The sequence below is a fragment of the Haematobia irritans genome, chromosome 4 (genome assembly GCF_050003625.1).
Source record: "Haematobia irritans isolate KBUSLIRL chromosome 4, ASM5000362v1, whole genome shotgun sequence".
NCBI lineage: Eukaryota > Metazoa > Arthropoda > Insecta > Diptera > Muscidae > Haematobia > Haematobia irritans.
In genome coordinates, this window is record NC_134400.1 from 110043079 (window position 1) to 110064098 (window position 21020).

Sequence of the window (21020 nt, forward strand, 5' to 3'; positions counted from 1 at the left end):
GAAAATGTTCTATAGGAAATTTTGAGAAATTTTTCTATAACAATAAAATTTCAAGAAAATTTTCTATAGAAATAAAATTTTGAAAAAGATTTCCTATAGAAATAACATTTTGACAAAATTTTCTATAGAAATAAAATTTTTATAAAAAATATTGTAAAAATTATGTATAGAAAACAGAAATATAAAAGCTGCAGTTTATATAATTTTAGAAAGGAATTAAAATGATGTTTTTTCCAAACCGTGTGTATCAAAATGGAATATATCACATATTTAAGACTACATTAAGCTTATGATATTCAAATAAAAAGCAATGTTATGAGATATAAATTATTATTATTTTTTTATTACATAAAATTTACAGTGTTTAAGCATGATATCCTCTTAAATTTTTTTCATTTCTGCAAATACCTTTTTAGACATTGGCAAATGCGCTTAGCGGCTTCTACCAATTTTTCTTTAGTATGGAAAGCAATAGAAAGTCTAAAACTATTTGTGAATTTATCTGGTGCAACAGCAAATCTAGAACCAACAATGAAAAATATATTTTCTTCTCTCATACAGATTTCCAGAAATCCCGATGCAGAACAGTTCGACGCCAAGGTAATCCACACAAAATAACCTCCTTCTGGTATTGACATTTTACATCCATCGGGCAGTTCCTTTTCTAGAACACTACAAGTAGCCAACATACGTTCCTTATAGGTCTCGTACATGCGTCGAATGTATGTCTGTGCCAAACCTAGCTGAAATAAACTAGCCGCTATACCAGACGTATAATTATTTAAACAGCCACCGCTATTAATAATACCGCTAAAAAGACAAAGCCCTTGATAAATGTGCAATATATTACTAGTAATTACTTTCTTACCAGTTATCCAATATTGTTTTCATTCTTCTGGGTGCTTCTAACCACCCTAAACGGACACCAGGGCCTAATATTTTGGAAAAACTTCCATTAGATATAATATGACCCTTGTAATCGTAATCACCCTTATTATCATATGCAAACAATCGTTTGGGCACTTTACTATTATTGTAATATAAAATATTGTAGACGTCGTCGCAGGCTATAAGAATATCATATTTTCGGGCCAATTTGACTAAACCTTTGCACGTATCCGGGGAGAATAGGATACCTGTTGGGTTGTGATAAGTAGGTATCGTATAATACATGCCCCAAAATTCCTTTTTAGTACTTTTAAATTCATGTTCTTTTAAATGCTTTTCCAAGTCTTCTAAATCGGTACCATCGTGTTTTAATTTGATTGGTATAATAGTTAGAGTATGTAATTGTTTTATGCTATCTAATGCTAACATGTACGTGACTTCATCAACGAATATATATCCATTTAAATCTACCAAGGTGGATAGAATCACGTGTAAACCCTGTGTTGCACCACTTGTAATAATAAGATCTTCACTACAAAAAAAGCAAGATAGTATTTTTTGGCTTATTTGTAAATTTGGTACCCTCGCCGAATTTCTTAAAATTTTGATATATAATGAATTTTAAATCTTCGGTGAGGATTCCGCTATCATTTGGATAGCGCATTTACGGCTTACCTTTTCACTTCACATTTGTACATTTCTGTGAAATATTTTGCAATCTCACACCTTGCCTCGTATGTTCCCGATGTCGGTCCATATTGAAATAGCATAGATGAATTACTTTCCTTATCAATTCTCTAAAAAAATAGATTCATATCCGCAATAACACAAATATTGTTATTTTACGATATAGAACTACATACCAGTCTATGTTCAGTTGCCTGACAAAATATATCTGCACAATGTTGCAGCAGGTCTGTTCCTGGTGCTCCAACACCTAAATTAAGAATCCTTGAATCGTATACATTCCAGTCAGATCCATCAAAAAGATTTTTCAATTTGCGATCTTCATTCAAAAGCGCCATAACGATATGAACTCATTAGCTAAATTCATATATAATAGAAAATCTTTTGGAGTTTTCACGACATATGTGTCAACAACTATAATCATATATTTTGGTTTATTTAAATTTCTAATCAGTTTTTATATATAGCTAAATTACAACAACAACTGTACTAAAAAACTCTTGTCTTATCGAAATACTCTAAGATACGCTTTAACCGCAGTTGTAAAAATTAAAATGTGGCAATAAGTCGAAAGTAAATAAAATTGTAGTATGATGAACACATTAAGGTGGGCTGAATTAAGTTCTTTAATTAAAAAGACATGACGAAATCCAATCCAATAAAAATGTAAGATAAAAAGATCCTTAATTGCATACTGATCTTCCTCCGGTTTCAAAAATAATGGATTGTGGTTGAGTTTCGCCACTATTCCCCACTAGCGTCGCTACGTGTATTATAAAGAAATTTGTCGAACATCTTATGATCTTGAGATTATTTTTTAATTTGGGGTTCTAATCAGAATCAAACAGTCGCCTATTTGAAAATTTGGAAAAATAAGCTTTTCGATTTTTTCAATATTTGAAAGCGAACTATAAACTTCTACGATTATTGAAAAGTAGAAATAGCTACATCATATTCGCATTTCAACTCAAATTTAAATTTCTTGTTCAATTTTGATTATTAATTTAAGGTGAGTACAACATTCTGTTTTTCCCCACCAAAACTCTAATACCCATATTCATAATAATTTACTGACAGTTTATCGAATGAATTTGTATGGTAATAGTAGGTTTAAAGTGTACGTTAACTTTTATGAATATGGAGGTAAACTTGCAATAATATATGTAAAACGATTATATTTTTATTAAAACTTTGGCAATTCATGGATGGAAAAAGTCCGTCTTTCGGCTTAAATCTACTTTAGTACAAGTGGTCCGATTGGCCCAATTTTTGGCCAGCGTGTAGACTTTTCGATTCTGAACACAAAATGTAATATATCACTTTTTGTCAGAAATACATTTTTGGAATTTCGGGCCCCAGCCGAAGGCCGTCCACTTATCCACATTGGGTTCGCTATAGCCCACTTTCCATAGGAGAAAATCTCAAACCCCGGCCGAAGGCCAGCAACCTATACCCCTATTTTCAAGGGTCAATATCTCGAAAACTACGCTCTTCCGACAAAATTTTTACTTAATATTTTCTCTTTAACCTGTATTTTTTTACCAAAAACTCAATTTCATTTCATGAAAAATTGCTGTCAGAATTAACAAAAATATAAAGGATAATACTATAGACCAAGGAGGGTATAGACGTCTTATGTGAATTCACAGCGCTGTAGTGTAATGTAAATTGACTGATTTGTACGGTAATTCTCGTTTTCCAAAATAAAATTGAGTCATTTGACTGCGTGGTCTATGCTAATACCGGATTTCAGTAGGCTTTTCGGACAGATTTTTTTACTTACATTTTCGCTTTAAAATCGCTTGTCCTACTTTAAAAAAAAAAACAGTTTTTTTTAACAACTTTTGCTCCTCCTCCACCTTTATTGGACCAAAAGTGGAAAAACCGATTTTGACTATGTTTACTTTCTTAATTTTCATCGTGGAACGGCCTCATAAGATAGTTACTGTGAATTGTCACTTTAAACAGCTGATAATTATGACCGTAAACGTCAGCACATATTCCTCCTGAAGTGTATTGCATCGGTTTGAGTCATTTGTACAATAGCTTAAAATGTTTACTTTGTGGACTTTAATTGAAGCATCTTTATTATGCTTAAATGCAGTATGTGTTCTTCATGAGGAAAGATTTCTAGCAAAAAGTAAGTACGTTACAAATAAGAGACTGCAAAATACGACTAATCTTTAAATTGTTTTAGTTGGCTGGGGTGCTCAGCAACAAAACACAGAATTTGGTCAGCCTACGGCCAAAGCTCAACTACTAAATCTAGTAAGGTCCATCCGTACTGTAGCCAAAAGTATGTATATTTTGACAGCCTTGGATATGCAAGATGTTCATTTCTTTTGGTTTCTTCCACAGTTCCTCTTATATTTCTCAATATTGTCGCTATATTATTTAAACTGCTGTTGGGTTAAAATATCCCCACCTTGGAAATTCAATAAAAATACCTTTTATATGTTAATATTACACATGTGTTTTTCTTTGCAATACTGATTTTAGACGATTTTCTAACGCTATGGAGTACGCATCCAATTTATAAGCTGCAGCCTCCAGTTTGTCTACCGTGTCGGATATTTCATCGATTTGTTGCATCAATGGTGTCTGTAAAAAGAAATAAATAAATGAAAAACGTGCATGTGGCCCATAACAAACATTTCTACATATGTTGTAACTTCATTTGCCTTTCCTGAAATGTACATAAAATATAACATTTTAATATCAAATGAATCTTTCGCATCAAGGGGTGGATTTTGGGCAGGAATAATCTTCCCGTGTTTGCGATTATTTGGTGCTCAGACCTGAAGTTTTGCAGAAGCCCACTATAATACGGGAAAGTGGGCTTTGGGCCCGTTCTAAGAAAAATTGCTTTCGACCCTTTGTAGGAGCAAAGGATTGCTCCGGAATGAGCAAAATATTTTTGGTGCATGCAACTTCTTGACTTTTGAAGTGTTCCCATTACTTTCCAAAGGTACAAAATTTATTTAAATTTAACTCCTATCCAATTTTGAACTAAGTTACCTCATGGAGGTAATGAGAGTTTTTGTTGGGATAGAAACCGTAGATCTAGGGAAAGTTTAAGCGAACAACATATTCCTTTACACGCAGAATTTTATGCAAATTATGCTAACCACCTACATTTGCTATCATAAATTACCTTTATTAAAATGTTAACATTATGATCATAAAGAAAAAATTACAATTTTCTCTATTAACTATGTGAGAAATGTTCTTATCTCACAGGTACTCGAAAGGATGATAAGGATTGCTAAACAGAGCCTTGATTAATTATTGTGAAAGACGAATAGAACCAGTATTTAACCATAGGATAAAACACATAAACTCGTAGTTATATTAGTTACTAGCATGGGACGCAATTTAGCTAATTATTGAAAGGGAAAAGACTTACCAGTGCCTGAAATTTTACACTAAGTTCAGCAGTTGATAATGCCAAATTTTGGGCAATTTTTCGCATATCAGAATATTTCCCAACGGTGGCTTTATTCATGTTTTCCAGCAACTGATAATCTTCTATAGGGGCTTCAAGTTCATTCGTTATATACTCCTCTGTTTTTCGGAACATTTTGGTAGCTAGTTTACTCAAATTTGGATCATGCGAATCGAGGGCTTCGAAACTACTGGTACTTGTCGACAGAGTTGGACCACGTATTGGGGAGTCCAATTGGTCGCGATTTGTAGATGAATTCGCCGAGACTTCTTCACCATTAGACATTATGAGAGTGATGTTTATATTTTCAAGTTTTAATGTGTGTAAATTATTTTTGTTGGCATTATTCACAATAGACATTTAGCAAAATTGCCAAAGAACTTCTGAGAGTTGCCGTACTTTGGATCATGACTTTGTATAGGGTCGAACAGATTCAAAGATATGTTCGTCAACATTTGTTTTGTATTGCCTATAATTGAATCTGCAAAGATGTAAATAAACTTAAGCGCTACTTCATGGACAATGAGCATATTTCTTTTTTTTTAATTTAATTTATTTCTGCATGAATGTAACATAGTCGATCTGACCCTAAGACAGTTACAATTACAATACAATAGCATTACAATTACAATAGAATAGCATTACTGTAGACTTTTCGATTCTAAACGTGTAGACTTTTCGATTCTAAACACAAAATGTTATATACCACTTTTTGTCGGAAAGACCTATTTTCGGAGTTACGGGCTCCTAAAGTTTTCATTATCATGTATATTGGTTTTAGTATCCATCGCGCATATTCATCCTAGACGTAATATATTTAGAATAACATGGAACCGGAGAGGTCCTGGGTTCGCGTAAGCCCACTTTGGACTCTGTCTAGAGGAGAAAGTCTCAAACCCCGGCCGAAGGCCGTCCACCTGTCCACTTTGGGTTCGCGTTCGCCGAAGGTCGGGGGCCTATACGCCAATTTTCAAGGGTCGGTATCTCGAAAACTACGCTCTTCTGACAAAATTTTTACATAATATTTTCTCTTTAAAATGTACTATTTTTTACCAAAAACGGAATTTCATTCATTTCATGAAAAATTGCTGTCAGAATTAACAAAAATAGAAAAATACCTATTTTCAGATGTGGATATCTCGAAAACTAGGCTTTTCCGACAAATTTTTTACTCAACATCTTCGCTTTTAAATGCCTTCTCCTACACTCAAAAACTTAACAACTTTTGTTAAAGTAGATTTGTTCCATTTTATGTATAGCTAATCTTACAATGGTTCAGAACCAGAGAATGGATCCGACACATTTTTGTCGGAAGAAAATAATTCATTACAATCAAATTGGAGTTAGCCGAACAGTTATAAGATTATTTGCACAGCCAATCATATAAATACCCTGCCAAAATTTACTAAATTAACGAGTTGTTATATTATCTTTACAGTTCGTTTATTTTGAAACCATTTATCGTATCCAATGACATTTCAAATGAGTAAATACAAGATTTCGAAAAAATATTGTTGGCAGGTTTGGTCCAGGTAGACACTTTCTTCAGGCTGCATTCTATAACAAAAAAAAAATACATATAGGAACATTTCCGCATATTATAAAATTTGAGTGTTTTTAAGAAATGTTAATGAAGTAAATGTTTGAATGCTTCATTCAGTACTCTGTCAGCATTTCAAAGTTTGATCTTATACTCATCGCTGCCATACACTCTTTGGTCGCACTATATCAATCGTCAAATGTGATGGGAATGTCATCGACCACATAAAAAAAAATTTGGAAGAGAATGTATTAAATTTTTGATTTTTTTGCTGAAAACTCTATTACGGCATTGACAAATTCTTCACTATAGAATCGTTCATAGAGAGCGTCACATTCCATGTGTAGTGCTCGTAGTATATGTTCCTTTTCGTGTTTACGCTTTAAATTCTTTGATTTTTGTAAAGATTCTCTATTCATCTGGGAATATTTGACTAGCTTTGGCCAAACATGTGAATCGATTTGTGATATGTTGAAAATCTTCGTAACAAATCTGCATCTATATGCCTCACTGGATGACATTATCTCCCCAAATAGCAATAACTCTGTTGCCTTAGATCTCCTTAGCAAAAAAGGAAATAGATAACTCGAACATGATTCGGGAACGATACCCAAAGGCACAAACGGGCACATAAAGTATGCCTAAAATAAAGTATACGATTTATCGGTAAAAATCTATCAAAATAAAACAACAATTGAACATTTTAAATTATAAAAAGCCTTTCGGTGGGATTTAAAATCTTTTGTGTTTATTTCGATAGTAAGTTCAATTTCAAATCTCATATTGAGTCCCTGCCAAAAAGGAAAATTACATACATACCTCTTGTGAACACCAAATTATATCGGAAAGACCAGCCAGTGTTACTGCAACACCAATACAAGGGCCATTTACTAAGCATATTATTACTTTAGGGCAATCTATAAAAGCTTTCACCATCTCAATGAATATTTGATTGGTCTGCCGTATATACAAATCCATGTCATCGATTATTTCCTTTGGTTTTAAGTCATTTCCAGCTGAATAAAAGTCTCCAACACCGGTAAAGACAACCAGTGTAATATCGGCCCTCACTGCAGTCGGTTCTTCGTACCGGGGTCGACACAAGGACCACGTCCTTGTCCAAGGACTGCAACCTCCCCATGGGAAATCAAGTATGTATAGAAAACCCTTCCCCACCCCTTTCCCAAATCCCATCCAACACCCCATCCTATTCCCCATCCCTTTTTCCCTCCTGGGCAGAGTCTGCCAGCCAGTCTGCTCAGAATTCTTCTCCTTCGTGCTGGCGACATTGAGAGCAATCCAGGTCCAGTGAAGTATGTGTGTCCGGTCTGTTCGCGGCAGGTCACGCGCGGAAGTTACTCCGTGATGTGCAGCGAATGTCACAACTGGGTACACCTGCGTTGCTCGGGACTCAGGAATGTAGGAGATTACAATCCTGCATTCAAGTGTCCCACCTGTGTGAGCTTGCCCCCCATGTCGCCCCCCCCTGTAGTCACAACAGTGAGACCTTCTCGAGTCGTGGCTGCAGACCCCACATCACCTGTCATGACCCATCCCCCCACATCATCACATAATACAACCACATTGACACTTTTGCCAAATCCGAGTCCGTCCGTAAATAACAGTATAGCTGGTCCAGAGACATGTCAGGCTTGCAGAAAGAGATACACAAAGGCAGCCAAACCGGTTAGGTGTTCCATCTGCAAGACCTCGACGCACCTGAGATGCTCAGGCCTCAGGAATTCTGACCAATATACCCCTGACTTTGTTGGTACCTGCTGCCGGAGAATCCAACAATTTCAGCAACCCCCCCCCCCCCCCATAGTAAATACCCGACACCCACAACAGACTGCAATAGACTCTTCCTCGTCAGCCCATTCAATAGTTCGGACTGTCCCGTCCACTGCTGGGAACCAGTTGAGTGGTCTCAAGATCCTACAGTGGAATTGTAATGGACTGACAAGGAAGATTACTGAAATCACGGATTTCATGGACAAGAGGGGTATTCTCATATCCGCGCTCCAGGAGACCAAGCTCTCCAGCAGGAATGGTCTCACGAGATCATCCTGCTACTCTGTGATTAGGCAAGACAGAGAAAGGAATGCCGGAGGGGGAATAGCCTTCATTGTCCATGATTCCGTGAGATACAGACCCATGCCACTGACCACGACCGATCCCCATTTGGAGATACAGGGGATAACTGTCACGGTGGGAGAGGAAGATATATGTATTCTAAACGTATATATACCTCCCGATTCTGTTTGCCAGACAGGATACAAACCAATGTTGAGGCCCCACCTCAACAGTGTGCGGACTATCCTGTTAGGCGACCTGAATGCACATCATGACAGCTGGTATTCAGAGCTTGGATGTGATGCCAGAGGAGAATTGATTGCGGATCAGGTGGATGACACAGATTTCTGTGTGCTGAATGAAAACCACCCGACCCGCATAACGGCCACCTGCCGAAGCTCCCCTGACATCACCATGGTTAGCTCTGACCTCGTGACTCAGACCTCATGGCATGTAGACATAGCCATGAATTCCGACCACCTCCCGATCACAGTGTCTATTGACTTAGGGACAGACACCGTAATTCCAGAGAAGAAGACGTTTATGAACTTTGGTAAAGCTAATTGGGAGCTTTTTACCTCGCTAACCGAGTACGAGTTTGCCACTGCCCCCCTGCCAACGTCAGCGCCGGCTGGAGAGAAATTCTTCAGGGATGTCTTGAATAGGGCGTGTAAAAGGTGCATACCAGCGGGCCGGATCCCCGACATCCGTCCGAATTTCCCAATGGAAGCATCAAGGTTGGCAGATAAGAGGGACGAGATCCGGAAAGTAGACCCAGCTGACCCTAGGATCCCGAGACTCGCTAAGGAGATCGACCGACTTGTTGCCACCCACAAGCGAGAAAAGTGGCGCAAGCATTTGGAGGAGTCCGATCTCGGATCCAAACGGCTTTGGTCTACGATCAGGAACCTCTCGAACCCCAAACGTACGGATAACATTTCCATATCGTTTGGGGGGCAAACTCCAAAAGACGACACAGGTGCAGCGAATGCTTTCTGCAGACAATTTGTCGAGCACCCCCAATCAGTCGATCGTGCAAGTAGAAAGCAAAGGCGAGTCTTCCGTGCCCTCAGACAGGACAACCCACCTATGGTCATCAGTCGGGAGAATGTTCTCCAGGCGATAAAGGCCGCCAAGAGCTCCACAGCGATTGGCCCAGATGGTTTGGCTACGAGGATGTTGAAACATATTGGAGAGAATGGTGTTAGATATCTGACCCATATCTTCAATATCTGTCTCAACACCCTTGAAATACCGGACATCTGGAAAATAGGGAAGGTTGTTCCTGTTCTGAAACCAGGGAAACAGGCACACCTAGGAGACTCGTATCGACCAATTACTCTTTTGTCCCCCGTAACGAAGATTCTGGAGGCTATTTTACTGCCCTGCTTTTCAGAACATCTAATGTTGGCAGAACATCAGCATGGTTTCCGCTCGGGCAGGAGTACAACCACTGCTTTGTGCGAATTAACAGCCAACATTGCAGAGGGACTAAACAGTAAGAGGCCGCATAAACGTTCGATCCTCGTAGCACTGGACTTGTCTAAGGCGTTCGATACGGTGAACCACACCACGCTCTTGGGAGACATTATGGGAACCACCCTTCCCAATAATCTCAAGAGATGGTTGGCGAACTACATGGCTGGCAGACAGTCCTATGTGGAATTTAGAGGAAGAAGATCAACGCCCAGGAGGAACAAACAGGGCGTACCTCAAGGCGGTGTATTGTCCCCCCTCCTCTTCAATTTTTACGTGGCTGGAGCTCCCCAACCACCACCAGATGTCCACCTGATAACCTATGCGGACGATTGTTCCATAGTGACCACAGGTAGAGACATAAGGGAGCTTGAGGTGAGGATAAATGACTACTTACCTACACTTAGGGATTTCTTTGTCGACAGGAATCTGAAACTTTCTGCCCCCAAATCTACAGCGACCATCTTCACATCGTGGACTAAAGAGGTGAACATGGAACTCGATATCCACATTCGTGGCCAGAGTATCCCCACTTCCAGGAACCCCAAGGTTCTTGGTGTGACGTTTGATAGCCTGTTCCTCTTTGGTAAACATGCGGAAGTGGTAGCTAAGAAGGTTGGGAGCAGAAACAAGATCCTGAAGGCATTGGCTGGTAGCACCTGGGGGAAAGATAAAGAGACGATACAAAAGACCTACGAGTCTATTGGTCGTCCCCTTATCGATTATGCAGCCCCTGTTTGGACTCCCAGTATTAGCGATACCCAATGGAGAAATCTCCAGACGGTGCAAAATACTGCGCTGCGGATTGCGACCGGGTGTCACTCCAAGACCCCGGAACAGCATCTGCATCATGAGTCCAAAATGCTATCGGTGAGGCAACACTGTACCCTCCTCACCCAACAGCACCTGATAAAGTGTAGAAGTGTAAACCACCCGAACCACGCCACCTCAAGGAGGGCAACGACCGAGAGGGGTAGACCCATTCGGTTTGATTTTAGGAAGGACTTACAGTCAATAGAACATGTGATCGGCGATGACAGTGATGAGGGAATAAGGACGGCATTGAGTGCAGTACACACGGCAGCGGTTCAAGATGCGATCAACTCCTACCAGTGCAGTGTTGTACTGGGAGGTAGGCCACCACCGATCAACGAAGATGAGAGACGGCTTCCTAGAGAAACCAGGTCGGTGCTGTCCCAGCTAAGATCGGGGATCTCTAGGTATCTAAACAGTTACCTCTCCATATTGAACCCGGCAATTCAGGATGTTTGCCCGAATTGTGGACATTCGCCTCATATCACGAGGCACCTCTTCGAATGTCCTGCTAGACCGACAGATCTGACACCTGCTTCGCTTTGGACACATCCAGTTGAGGCAGCACGCTTCCTTGAACTGGATGTGGATGCTTGAAATGTCTAATCCCTGTATTTGTTTGTAATCGTTTATCCTTTGTTTGTTTTGTCTTTTCTATACTTTTCCCACAGGGGCTACAACAACAACAACAACCAGTGTAATATTATCATCTTTTGCAGTGATTGTTAAAACTCGTCCAATCTCACTATAAGCTATACGCGACAAACAATTTCGCCTATTTGGATTATTGAATTTGATTAGCAAAATCTTATCCCTTTGCTCTACTATGATTTCTTTATAGTCATTGCCATACATTATGTTGATTTGAAACAAATTTGCCAACTGATTTCTAAAAATGCACCAAGAAATTTTAGCAAGTATATGCTACTTATTAAAAACATCATCCATGTGCAATCAGAGATAACATCACCACGAATTTCTACATATGTACATTTAAAGAAAATCAATCGAGGTATTTCGGTACAAAAACTATGTTAAGCGCATTATCTAATCGGAAAGCAATAATTTAATGTTGTATTTTGAACTAAACTCAAAGTTATCGGCAATAGCAAAAAGGTCTGCAGAACAAAAACCAAGACAGGAATGCACACATAGAAAATAAATTGCTAATCATAGCAAACACATGTTGCTGTTTTTCGGTCAAAAAATTTCAAGTCTTTTTATGTAGCTGCAATACAGAAGTTGCATTCTGTAATTGCAGAGAATAACTTTCATAACAAGCTGGTTGAAATATGGGAATTCGATTCGATGCACTTAATTGCTTAAAATACTGTATCCATTCGTGAAAAAAAAAACAAAAAATGAAAATCAAACAATAGTAAAAAGTCGTAAAAAATTGGCAGTTGGATAATCATTTAACTTAGTAGTAATATTTGCATAATCAAATATTTTTCGTTGTTGAAATGGAAAACTTTTTTTATTGATAGTATTTTTTCGAATCAAAGGCGCAAGCCATATATGGATACCATTTCTACAAAAACATTGTAATCATAAATTAATAAACAAAAAATAACTTAAAAAGTATTAATAACATGTCTACAGAAATTAGATACAAACGAATAAACTATAATTAAAATAACTAATAACATGATTAATATTGAAAAAAATATAAAAACTACTCAACGGTAATCCAACAGAAAAAATGGATTTACAGAAGAAATACCAGAATAAATAATACAATTAATTACGTTTAAAGAAATTAAACAAAAATAACTTATATTTGACAAATACTGTAACTTATATTTGACAAATACTGTATTCTCTTAGATGTTTCTATCATGTGTCTGCATCTACTAAGCACTTTCTGGGGCGTTCATTATGGCGTTATGATGATATCCGCTCGATAATTCTTTTTAAAAATGTTTATAAGCGATTATCGCCTTCTTTTTTGTTACATTTGTTTAATTTTACCCGATCTCGCAGAATTGAATGCTAGGGATTACATGAATAAATTATTTCAAACTCGCACAGTCACACTTTTCGACTGTCTCCCTGGTGCATTAATAACATTTCGTTTGAATACGAAAACTTATCGAAACAAATTGTTTCAATACTTTTGTGAGATATGATCGAGTAGTTACTCGACTATAAATACTGGATGTTTATATTGGGAACTTTCATAATTTTTTTATACATAATATTTAGCTACTATTCAAACTATTCGTTGATTGTTTTTTTTATTCTTTCTTTGATCTAAAGAAATATTCCTCTTATCTCATAAACGAGGGCTATCTTTTTATGTATCTTGTTTAATTACACATTTCTAAGGTTTGTGTAATTGATTGTTTAATTTATTTATTCAACATCTTTTTACACACTTTATGTATTATTGTATACGAATTTTGTATGAAAATCTAGGGAGTAGTCCATAGTAATTACCTTACTTAGTCAAAAAGTCTTAAAATTACATGCTATGAATGAATAAATAAAAAACGTCTATCTCAATGACTGAAATGCCATGTTTTGAAAACAACAGGATTTCGTTGCGAAACACCAATATAGTAACCATGTCATCAGCAAGTTAAAATGTCGAACTTTGAAGACAACCATTTTTTTTAGAACTAACACTATCTGGATGTCAAGATTGCCAAATACGGCAATATGACCAAATACAGCGAATTACTGAAAATTGTTAAAAAGTACGAATATTTAATTTGTAAACATTTTTTATTACGTATGCTTACATACATTCTTTGGAATGGTGTTTTCGCTTTTCAAATTATGGTTAGTAAAGGGCTTCTTTTGAAATGTTAAATTTAGAGTTTTGATTTGCGCATTGTGAATTGTATTAACGCATTCATAAATTCCTCGCTATAAAATCGATTGTATAATGCATCACATTCATCATCTATAGCTTTCATTAGATGTTCCTTTTCGTGACTACGCAATAATCCTTTGGTGATTTGTAATGATTCTGGAGGAAGTTCAGAATAGTTTCTCAACTTTGGCCAAATAGCTGAATCCAATTCGGAATCTTTATATACACGCGACACAAAATTATAATGGAAAGCTTCATTAGCAGTCAATTTCTCTCCAAATAATAGCATTTCTGTTGCTTTAGAGCGACCCATAAGGTAAGGGAACAGGTATGATGATCCAGCTTCTGGTACGATACCTAAGCTGACAAATGGTGTTGTGAAGTACGCCTAGGAAATGATAAAACATTAATAATTTTAGACAAAGCATAATAAAAAAGCTTATAGACTAAAGAATATACCTTAAAACAACGAATATAGTAGAAACAACATACTTTGATTTATTTATTTGTTGTCTCTTTTAATCTTACAATAAATATAAACATTTTTAAATAGGTTCCGTAAATTTATCTCTTATCATATTAACACATTGAATAACGCATATAAGAAAGATAAATTTTGATATTCATAGGTTTCTTCTATCCCTTCTCGTCTGTTAGGGTCAGTACTATATTCGCTTTTCGCATTGAAATTTTTCGGTTACTTTATTACAACAGTTCAAAATAAAGGAGATAAATTGACTCAATTGATGCGCAGGTTCTTGTTCCTATAGATTTGGGCAAGACTTTACAGAAATATGTTTTCATATATAATTTTGATTATTTAAGGAAATGTAATCGCGAAAATAAAGTGGTTTTCAACTCGAAAACCGAACATAGTAATGTCTTCAACATGTTACTTACATTTCAGCACTTGGTAACCAAGCATAAATGGACTAAACGAAAACTAAGAACAACATCCAACCTGCATATTTATAATCATTCGAGCATATTTTTAGAATATTAGTAAAAAAGAGACTTCTAACTTTTAAATACACCACCAGTACAAATTCATCAATAACAATATAATTACATTTATCTTTAGATCTTAGTAATGTTCTTGAACTTTGAACTACACGTATAAAGTAACATTTTTTTTACTCAATTATTGGATCTAGGCACTTTTGCCTCGTAGCGTGATGGACTTTTATGGTAGAATCTGTAATGGGTGTACTAACCTTTTCGGAACACCATAATAAATCAGATAGGCCTGCCAAAGTGGTGCCAATACCAATACATGGTCCATTCACCAAGGAAACTAATATCTTGGGACATTCGATATATGAGTGTACCATATTTTTGAATATAGCATTTGCTTCTCGAATATAGGCATCCATATCGGTTATATTTCCAGCTGCCGACAGGTCATTGCCGGCAGTGAAAAAATCTCCCACGCCCGTAAATACCACCATTGTAACCGACTCATCTTTAGCCACTTCTCTCAGAACTCGTCCAATCTCAATGTAACCTTCACGATTAACGCAATTCTTTTTTCTTGGATTGTTGAACTTTATTAAAAGAATTTTATCTTGTTTTTCAACCAAAAGTGCTTTATAATCCTGATACATTTCTATAGATTTAAAATTGGTTGTACCAAATAGAAAGTGTGTATAATACTGGACGATTAGATAGAATGTCGACAATAGAAGACATATATAGTCCAACCAAATCAATCTTATCCGCGAAAATGATAACATCAACAATGAACAGCTGTGTAAATATCGGAGTCACCTGTAACGTACGATACGGCGTCAATTTCAAGCCAATCCCAATAAACACAGGATGAGCGTTTTTCAAATGCAACACCTTTTCAGTTTGAGGGTAATACCATAGACCAAGAAAATATAGAGACATACCTTGATAATTCACCATGGTTTTGTTTATTTGCAGTGCGCAGTCATTCCACTCAATTGCGCAGTCAAGTGGCTCAATTTCTTTTTGGAAAACGAGAATAACCGTATAAATTAGTCAATTTGCATTACAAAAAAGGTGTGGATGAATACTATTTTATAAACTTTCACAATATTTGGTGTTTCAACGAGAGAACAAAGGAAAGAAAAAAAATTAAAGCCAAATTAAAAAATCACTCAATTGCAGACGAAAAAGAGCCATCTACGGTGTGCAGACAAACTACAGCGCTGCAAAGTCAATTGAGATGTCTTTATAAATTAATTGGTCTATGGTAATACTATGTTCCCACCGACTCGTTTTCCTTATTCGTTTTTCCAAAACATTTCACGGTTCACACCGAGTTGAGATGTTTTAGTTTGACAGTTACCATGGAAACTAGAAATCACATTTACTCGAAATTCACATATATGAAACCTATGTCCAAATAATTACCGCGAGCGCAAAGGGTAAAAATTTTTATGTTATTTTCACATGTCCATGTTCTTAAAAGCCTTTGTTTATTCTTTTTTTTCTATGTAACTTATTTTAATATTTGGACATATATTTTGATTAGGGTATGTTATTCGGGGTATATTCCAAATTTTTTTAACAAAATGTTATTTCTACAGAAAATTTTGATAAAATTGGTTGATAGTTTTGCTGCAAGTAGAGGATGCTGATGAGGAATGTGGTAATTCCGAAACAGCTGTACATCCAACCATCTTGCAGTCTATAGGGCTTTGCCCAAATAAATTTGACAAGCATACTTTTCCTCTGTTGGTTAAGCTACACTTGTAGTTTAGTCAATGCATGGCTTTAAGCTGAGATAAAAAAAAAACAACAATAACGATTGAAGAGAAGCCAACAATAACAAACAAAACGAAAATTTTATTTCTATAGAAAATTTTGTCAAAATTTTATTTCTATAGAAAATTGTGTCAAAATTTTATTTCTCAATCAAAAATTCTAACCAATAAAAAATCTACAATTTCTGGTAGAATTCTACCAATTTTGACAACATGTCTACCACCCAAAATAAATTGCTAATCATAGCAAACACATGTTGCTGTTTTTCGGTCAAAAAATTTCAAGTCTTTTTATGTAGCTGCAATACAGAAGTTGCATTCTGTAATTGCAGAGAATAACTTTCATAACAAGCTGGTTGAAATATGGGAATTCGATTCGATGCACTTAATTGCTTAAAATACTGTATCCATTCGTGAAAAAAAAAAAACAAAAAATGAAAATCAAACAATAGTAAAAAGTCGTAAAAAATTGGCAGTTGGATAATCATTTAACTTAGTAGTAATATTTGCATAATCAAATATTTTTCGTTGTTGAAATGGAAAACTTTTTTTATTGATAGTATTTTTTCGAATCAAAGGCGCAAGCCATATATGGATACCATTTCTACAAAAACATTGTAATCATAAATTAATAAACAAAAAATAACTTAAAAAGTATTAATAACATGTCTACAGAAATTAGATACAAACGAATAAACTATAATTAAAATAACTAATAACATGATTAATATTGAAAAAAATATAAAAACTACTCAACGGTAATCCAACAGAAAAAATGGATTTACAGAAGAAATACCAGAATAAATAATACAATTAATTACGTTTAAAGAAATTAAACAAAAATAACTTATATTTGACAAATACTGTAACTTATATTTGACAAATACTGTATTCTCTTAGATGTTTCTATCATGTGTCTGCATCTACTAAGCACTTTCTGGGGCGTTCATTATGGCGTTATGATGATATCCGCTCGATAATTCTTTTTAAAAATGTTTATAAGCGATTATCGCCTTCTTTTTTGTTACATTTGTTTAATTTTACCCGATCTCGCAGAATTGAATGCTAGGGATTACATGAATAAATTATTTCAAACTCGCACAGTCACACTTTTCGACTGTCTCCCTGGTGCATTAATAACATTTCGTTTGAATACGAAAACTTATCGAAACAAATTGTTTCAATACTTTTGTGAGATATGATCGAGTAGTTACTCGACTATAAATACTGGATGTTTATATTGGGAACTTTCATAATTTTTTTATACATAATATTTAGCTACTATTCAAACTATTCGTTGATTGTTTTTTTTATTCTTTCTTTGATCTAAAGAAATATTCCTCTTATCTCATAAACGAGGGCTATCTTTTTATGTATCTTGTTTAATTACACATTTCTAAGGTTTGTGTAATTGATTGTTTAATTTATTTATTCAACATCTTTTTACACACTTTATGTATTATTGTATACGAATTTTGTATGAAAATCTAGGGAGTAGTCCATAGTAATTACCTTACTTAGTCAAAAAGTCTTAAAATTACATGCTATGAATGAATAAATAAAAAACGTCTATCTCAATGACTGAAATGCCATGTTTTGAAAACAACAGGATTTCGTTGCGAAACACCAATATAGTAACCATGTCATCAGCAAGTTAAAATGTCGAACTTTGAAGACAACCATTTTTTTTAGAACTAACACTATCTGGATGTCAAGATTGCCAAATACGGCAATATGACCAAATACAGCGAATTACTGAAAATTGTTAAAAAGTACGAATATTTAATTTGTAAACATTTTTTATTACGTATGCTTACATACATTCTTTGGAATGGTGTTTTCGCTTTTCAAATTATGGTTAGTAAAGGGCTTCTTTTGAAATGTTAAATTTAGAGTTTTGATTTGCGCATTGTGAATTGTATTAACGCATTCATAAATTCCTCGCTATAAAATCGATTGTATAATGCATCACATTCATCATCTATAGCTTTCATTAGATGTTCCTTTTCGTGACTACGCAATAATCCTTTGGTGATTTGTAATGATTCTGGAGGAAGTTCAGAATAGTTTCTCAACTTTGGCCAAATAGCTGAATCCAATTCGGAATCTTTATATACACGCGACACAAAATTATAATGGAAAGCTTCATTAGCAGTCAATTTCTCTCCAAATAATAGCATTTCTGTTGCTTTAGAGCGACCCATAAGGTAAGGGAACAGGTATGATGATCCAGCTTCTGGTACGATACCTAAGCTGACAAATGGTGTTGTGAAGTACGCCTAGGAAATGATAAAACATTAATAATTTTAGACAAAGCATAATAAAAAAGCTTATAGACTAAAGAATATACCTTAAAACAACGAATATAGTAGAAACAACATACTTTGATTTATTTATTTGTTGTCTCTTTTAATCTTACAATAAATATAAACATTTTTAAATAGGTTCCGTAAATTTATCTCTTATCATATTAACACATTGAATAACGCATATAAGAAAGATAAATTTTGATATTCATAGGTTTCTTCTATCCCTTCTCGTCTGTTAGGGTCAGTACTATATTCGCTTTTCGCATTGAAATTTTTCGGTTACTTTATTACAACAGTTCAAAATAAAGGAGATAAATTGACTCAATTGATGCGCAGGTTCTTGTTCCTATAGATTTGGGCAAGACTTTACAGAAATATGTTTTCATATATAATTTTGATTATTTAAGGAAATGTAATCGCGAAAATAAAGTGGTTTTCAACTCGAAAACCGAACATAGTAATGTCTTCAACATGTTACTTACATTTCAGCACTTGGTAACCAAGCATAAATGGACTAAACGAAAACTAAGAACAACATCCAACCTGCATATTTATAATCATTCGAGCATATTTTTAGAATATTAGTAAAAAAGAGACTTCTAACTTTTAAATACACCACCAGTACAAATTCATCAATAACAATATAATTACATTTATCTTTAGATCTTAGTAATGTTCTTGAACTTTGAACTACACGTATAAAGTAACATTTTTTTTACTCAATTATTGGATCTAGGCACTTTTGCCTCGTAGCGTGATGGACTTTTATGGTAGAATCTGTAATGGGTGTACTAACCTTTTCGGAACACCATAATAAATCAGATAGGCCTGCCAAAGTGGTGCCAATACCAATACATGGTCCATTCACCAAGGAAACTAATATCTTGGGACATTCGATATATGAGTGTACCATATTTTTGAATATAGCATTTGCTTCTCGAATATAGGCATCCATATCGGTTATATTTCCAGCTGCCGACAGGTCATTGCCGGCAGTGAAAAAATCTCCCACGCCCGTAAATACCACCATTGTAACCGACTCATCTTTAGCCACTTCTCTCAGAACTCGTCCAATCTCAATGTAACCTTCACGATTAACGCAATTCTTTTTTCTTGGATTGTTGAACTTTATTAAAAGAATTTTATCTTGTTTTTCAACCAAAAGTGCTTTATAATCCTGATACATTTCTATAGATTTAAAATTGGTTGTACCAAATAGAAAGTGTGTATAATACTGGACGATTAGATAGAATGTCGACAATAGAAGACATATATAGTCCAACCAAATCAATCTTATCCGCGAAAATGATAACATCAACAATGAACAGCTGTGTAAATATCGGAGTCACCTGTAACGTACGATACGGCGTCAATTTCAAGCCAATCCCAATAAACACAGGATGAGCGTTTTTCAAATGCAACACCTTTTCAGTTTGAGGGTAATACCATAGACCAAGAAAATATAGAGACATACCTTGATAATTCACCATGGTTTTGTTTATTTGCAGTGCGCAGTCATTCCACTCAATTGCGCAGTCAAGTGGCTCAATTTCTTTTTGGAAAACGAGAATAACCGTATAAATTAGTCAATTTGCATTACAAAAAAGGTGTGGATGAATACTATTTTATAAACTTTCACAATATTTGGTGTTTCAACGAGAGAACAAAGGAAAGAAAAAAAATTAAAGCCAAATTAAAAAATCACTCAATTGCAGACGAAAAAGAGCCATCTACGGTGTGCAGACAAACTACAGCGCTGCAAAGTCAATTGAGATGTCTTTATAAATTAATTGGTCTATGGTAATACTATGTTCCCACCGACTCGTTTTCCTTATTCGTTTTTCCAAAACATTTCACGGTTCACACCGAGTTGAGATGTTTTAGTTTGACAGTTACCATGGAAACTAGAAATCACATTTACTCGAAATTCACATATATGAAACCTATGTCCAAATAATTACCGCGAGCGCAAAGGGTAAAAATTTTTATGTTATTTTCACATGTCCATGTTCTTAAAAGCCTTTGTTTATTCTTTTTTTTCTATGTAACTTATTTTAATATTTGGACATATATTTTGATTAGGGTATGTTATTCGGGGTATATTCCAAATTTTTTTAACAAAATGTTATTTCTACAGAAAATTTTGATAAAATTGGTTGATAGTTTTGCTGCAAGTAGAGGATGCTGATGAGGAATGTGGTAATTCCGAAACAGCTGTACATCCAACCATCTTGCAGTC

At 35.4% G+C, this 21020-nt stretch overlaps 6 protein-coding genes across 8 annotated transcripts; 1 reads left to right on the top strand and 5 right to left on the bottom strand.

Annotated features, from left to right (window-relative positions):
- Positions 1-313: 313 nt before the first annotated feature.
- LOC142233062 (uncharacterized) lies at positions 314-2115 on the bottom strand. The gene is made up of 4 exons (XM_075303844.1): positions 1752-2115; positions 1564-1685; positions 869-1420; positions 314-810 (listed from the first exon to the last, which is right to left on the bottom strand). Exons 1-4 carry the CDS (start codon positions 1911-1913, stop codon positions 393-395), a joined length of 1254 nt encoding a protein of 417 aa, XP_075159959.1. The 5' UTR covers positions 1914-2115; the 3' UTR covers positions 314-392.
- A 1440-nt stretch (positions 2116-3555) lies between these two features.
- Positions 3556-4226, top strand: LOC142233064 (immediate early response 3-interacting protein 1). The gene is made up of 3 exons (XM_075303846.1): positions 3556-3715; positions 3773-3871; positions 3934-4226. The coding sequence occupies exons 1-3, from the start codon at positions 3628-3630 to the stop codon at positions 3987-3989; spliced, it is 243 nt and encodes an 80-aa protein (XP_075159961.1). The 5' UTR covers positions 3556-3627; the 3' UTR covers positions 3990-4226.
- Positions 4024-5398, bottom strand: Blos2 (biogenesis of lysosome-related organelles complex 1 subunit 2). Its single transcript, XM_075303845.1, has 2 exons — positions 4982-5398; positions 4024-4176 (listed from the first exon to the last, which is right to left on the bottom strand). Exons 1-2 carry the CDS (start codon positions 5378-5380, stop codon positions 4039-4041), a joined length of 537 nt encoding a protein of 178 aa, XP_075159960.1. The 5' UTR covers positions 5381-5398; the 3' UTR covers positions 4024-4038.
- Positions 5399-6438: 1040 nt separating this feature from the next.
- On the bottom strand, positions 6439-7766 carry LOC142235714 (enoyl-CoA delta isomerase 2-like). Its single transcript, XM_075306974.1, has 2 exons — positions 7380-7766; positions 6439-7201 (listed from the first exon to the last, which is right to left on the bottom strand). Exons 1-2 carry the CDS (start codon positions 7764-7766, stop codon positions 6812-6814), a joined length of 777 nt encoding a protein of 258 aa, XP_075163089.1. The 3' UTR covers positions 6439-6811.
- A 5449-nt stretch (positions 7767-13215) lies between these two features.
- Positions 13216-15469, bottom strand: LOC142233979 (enoyl-CoA delta isomerase 2-like). 2 transcript variants are annotated; one of them, XR_012721531.1, is made up of 3 exons: positions 14955-15469; positions 13671-14128; positions 13216-13604 (listed from the first exon to the last, which is right to left on the bottom strand). XR_012721531.1 is itself a non-coding variant. In XM_075305041.1 (2 exons), the coding sequence occupies exons 1-2, from the start codon at positions 15342-15344 to the stop codon at positions 13739-13741; spliced, it is 780 nt and encodes a 259-aa protein (XP_075161156.1). In that variant the 5' UTR covers positions 15345-15469; the 3' UTR covers positions 13631-13738. The 2 variants fall into 2 exon arrangements, 1 of the variants encoding a protein (XP_075161156.1); XM_075305041.1 differs by lacking the exon at positions 13216-13604 and having other exon boundaries at positions 13631-14128.
- Positions 15470-17838: 2369 nt separating this feature from the next.
- Positions 17839-20092, bottom strand: LOC142234043 (enoyl-CoA delta isomerase 2-like). Of its 2 annotated transcripts, XR_012721546.1 has the most exons (3): positions 19578-20092; positions 18294-18751; positions 17839-18227 (listed from the first exon to the last, which is right to left on the bottom strand). XR_012721546.1 is itself a non-coding variant. In XM_075305114.1 (2 exons), the coding sequence occupies exons 1-2, from the start codon at positions 19965-19967 to the stop codon at positions 18362-18364; spliced, it is 780 nt and encodes a 259-aa protein (XP_075161229.1). In that variant the 5' UTR covers positions 19968-20092; the 3' UTR covers positions 18254-18361. The 2 variants fall into 2 exon arrangements, 1 of the variants encoding a protein (XP_075161229.1); XM_075305114.1 differs by lacking the exon at positions 17839-18227 and having other exon boundaries at positions 18254-18751.
- Between the last annotated feature and the right edge of the window lie 928 nt (positions 20093-21020).

Bases quoted from the DNA above. Each gene is read 5' to 3' on its own strand.
- LOC142235714 (XM_075306974.1), bottom strand. From the start codon at position 7,766: ATGGGGTGTTGGATGGGATTTGGGAAAGGGGTGGGGAAGGGTTTTCTA. The intron at 7,202-7,379 runs GTATGTATGTAA...ACTTTATTTTAG, and splicing joins TAATTTGGTGTTCACAAGAG to GCATACTTTATGTGCCCGTT.
- LOC142233064 (XM_075303846.1), top strand. From the start codon at position 3,628: ATGTTTACTTTGTGGACTTTAATTGAAGCATCTTTATTATGCTTAAAT. The intron at 3,716-3,772 runs GTAAGTACGTTA...AAATTGTTTTAG, and splicing joins GGAAAGATTTCTAGCAAAAA to TTGGCTGGGGTGCTCAGCAA. The intron at 3,872-3,933 runs GTATGTATATTT...TTTCTTCCACAG, and splicing joins CATCCGTACTGTAGCCAAAA to TTCCTCTTATATTTCTCAAT.
- LOC142233062 (XM_075303844.1), bottom strand. From the start codon at position 1,913: ATGGCGCTTTTGAATGAAGATCGCAAATTGAAAAATCTTTTTGATGGA. The intron at 1,421-1,563 runs GTAAGCCGTAAA...CTTTTTTTGTAG, and splicing joins TACAAATGTGAAGTGAAAAG to TGAAGATCTTATTATTACAA. The intron at 811-868 runs GTAAGAAAGTAA...TTGTCTTTTTAG, and splicing joins AAAACAATATTGGATAACTG to CGGTATTATTAATAGCGGTG.
- LOC142234043 (XM_075305114.1), bottom strand. From the start codon at position 19,967: ATGTATCAGGATTATAAAGCACTTTTGGTTGAAAAACAAGATAAAATT. The intron at 18,752-19,577 runs GTTAGTACACCC...ATCATTTCCTAG, and splicing joins TATTATGGTGTTCCGAAAAG to GCGTACTTCACAACACCATT.
- LOC142233979 (XM_075305041.1), bottom strand. From the start codon at position 15,344: ATGTATCAGGATTATAAAGCACTTTTGGTTGAAAAACAAGATAAAATT. The intron at 14,129-14,954 runs GTTAGTACACCC...ATCATTTCCTAG, and splicing joins TATTATGGTGTTCCGAAAAG to GCGTACTTCACAACACCATT.
- Blos2 (XM_075303845.1), bottom strand. From the start codon at position 5,380: ATGTCTATTGTGAATAATGCCAACAAAAATAATTTACACACATTAAAA. The intron at 4,177-4,981 runs GTAAGTCTTTTC...TTCTTTTTACAG, and splicing joins GTGTAAAATTTCAGGCACTG to ACACCATTGATGCAACAAAT.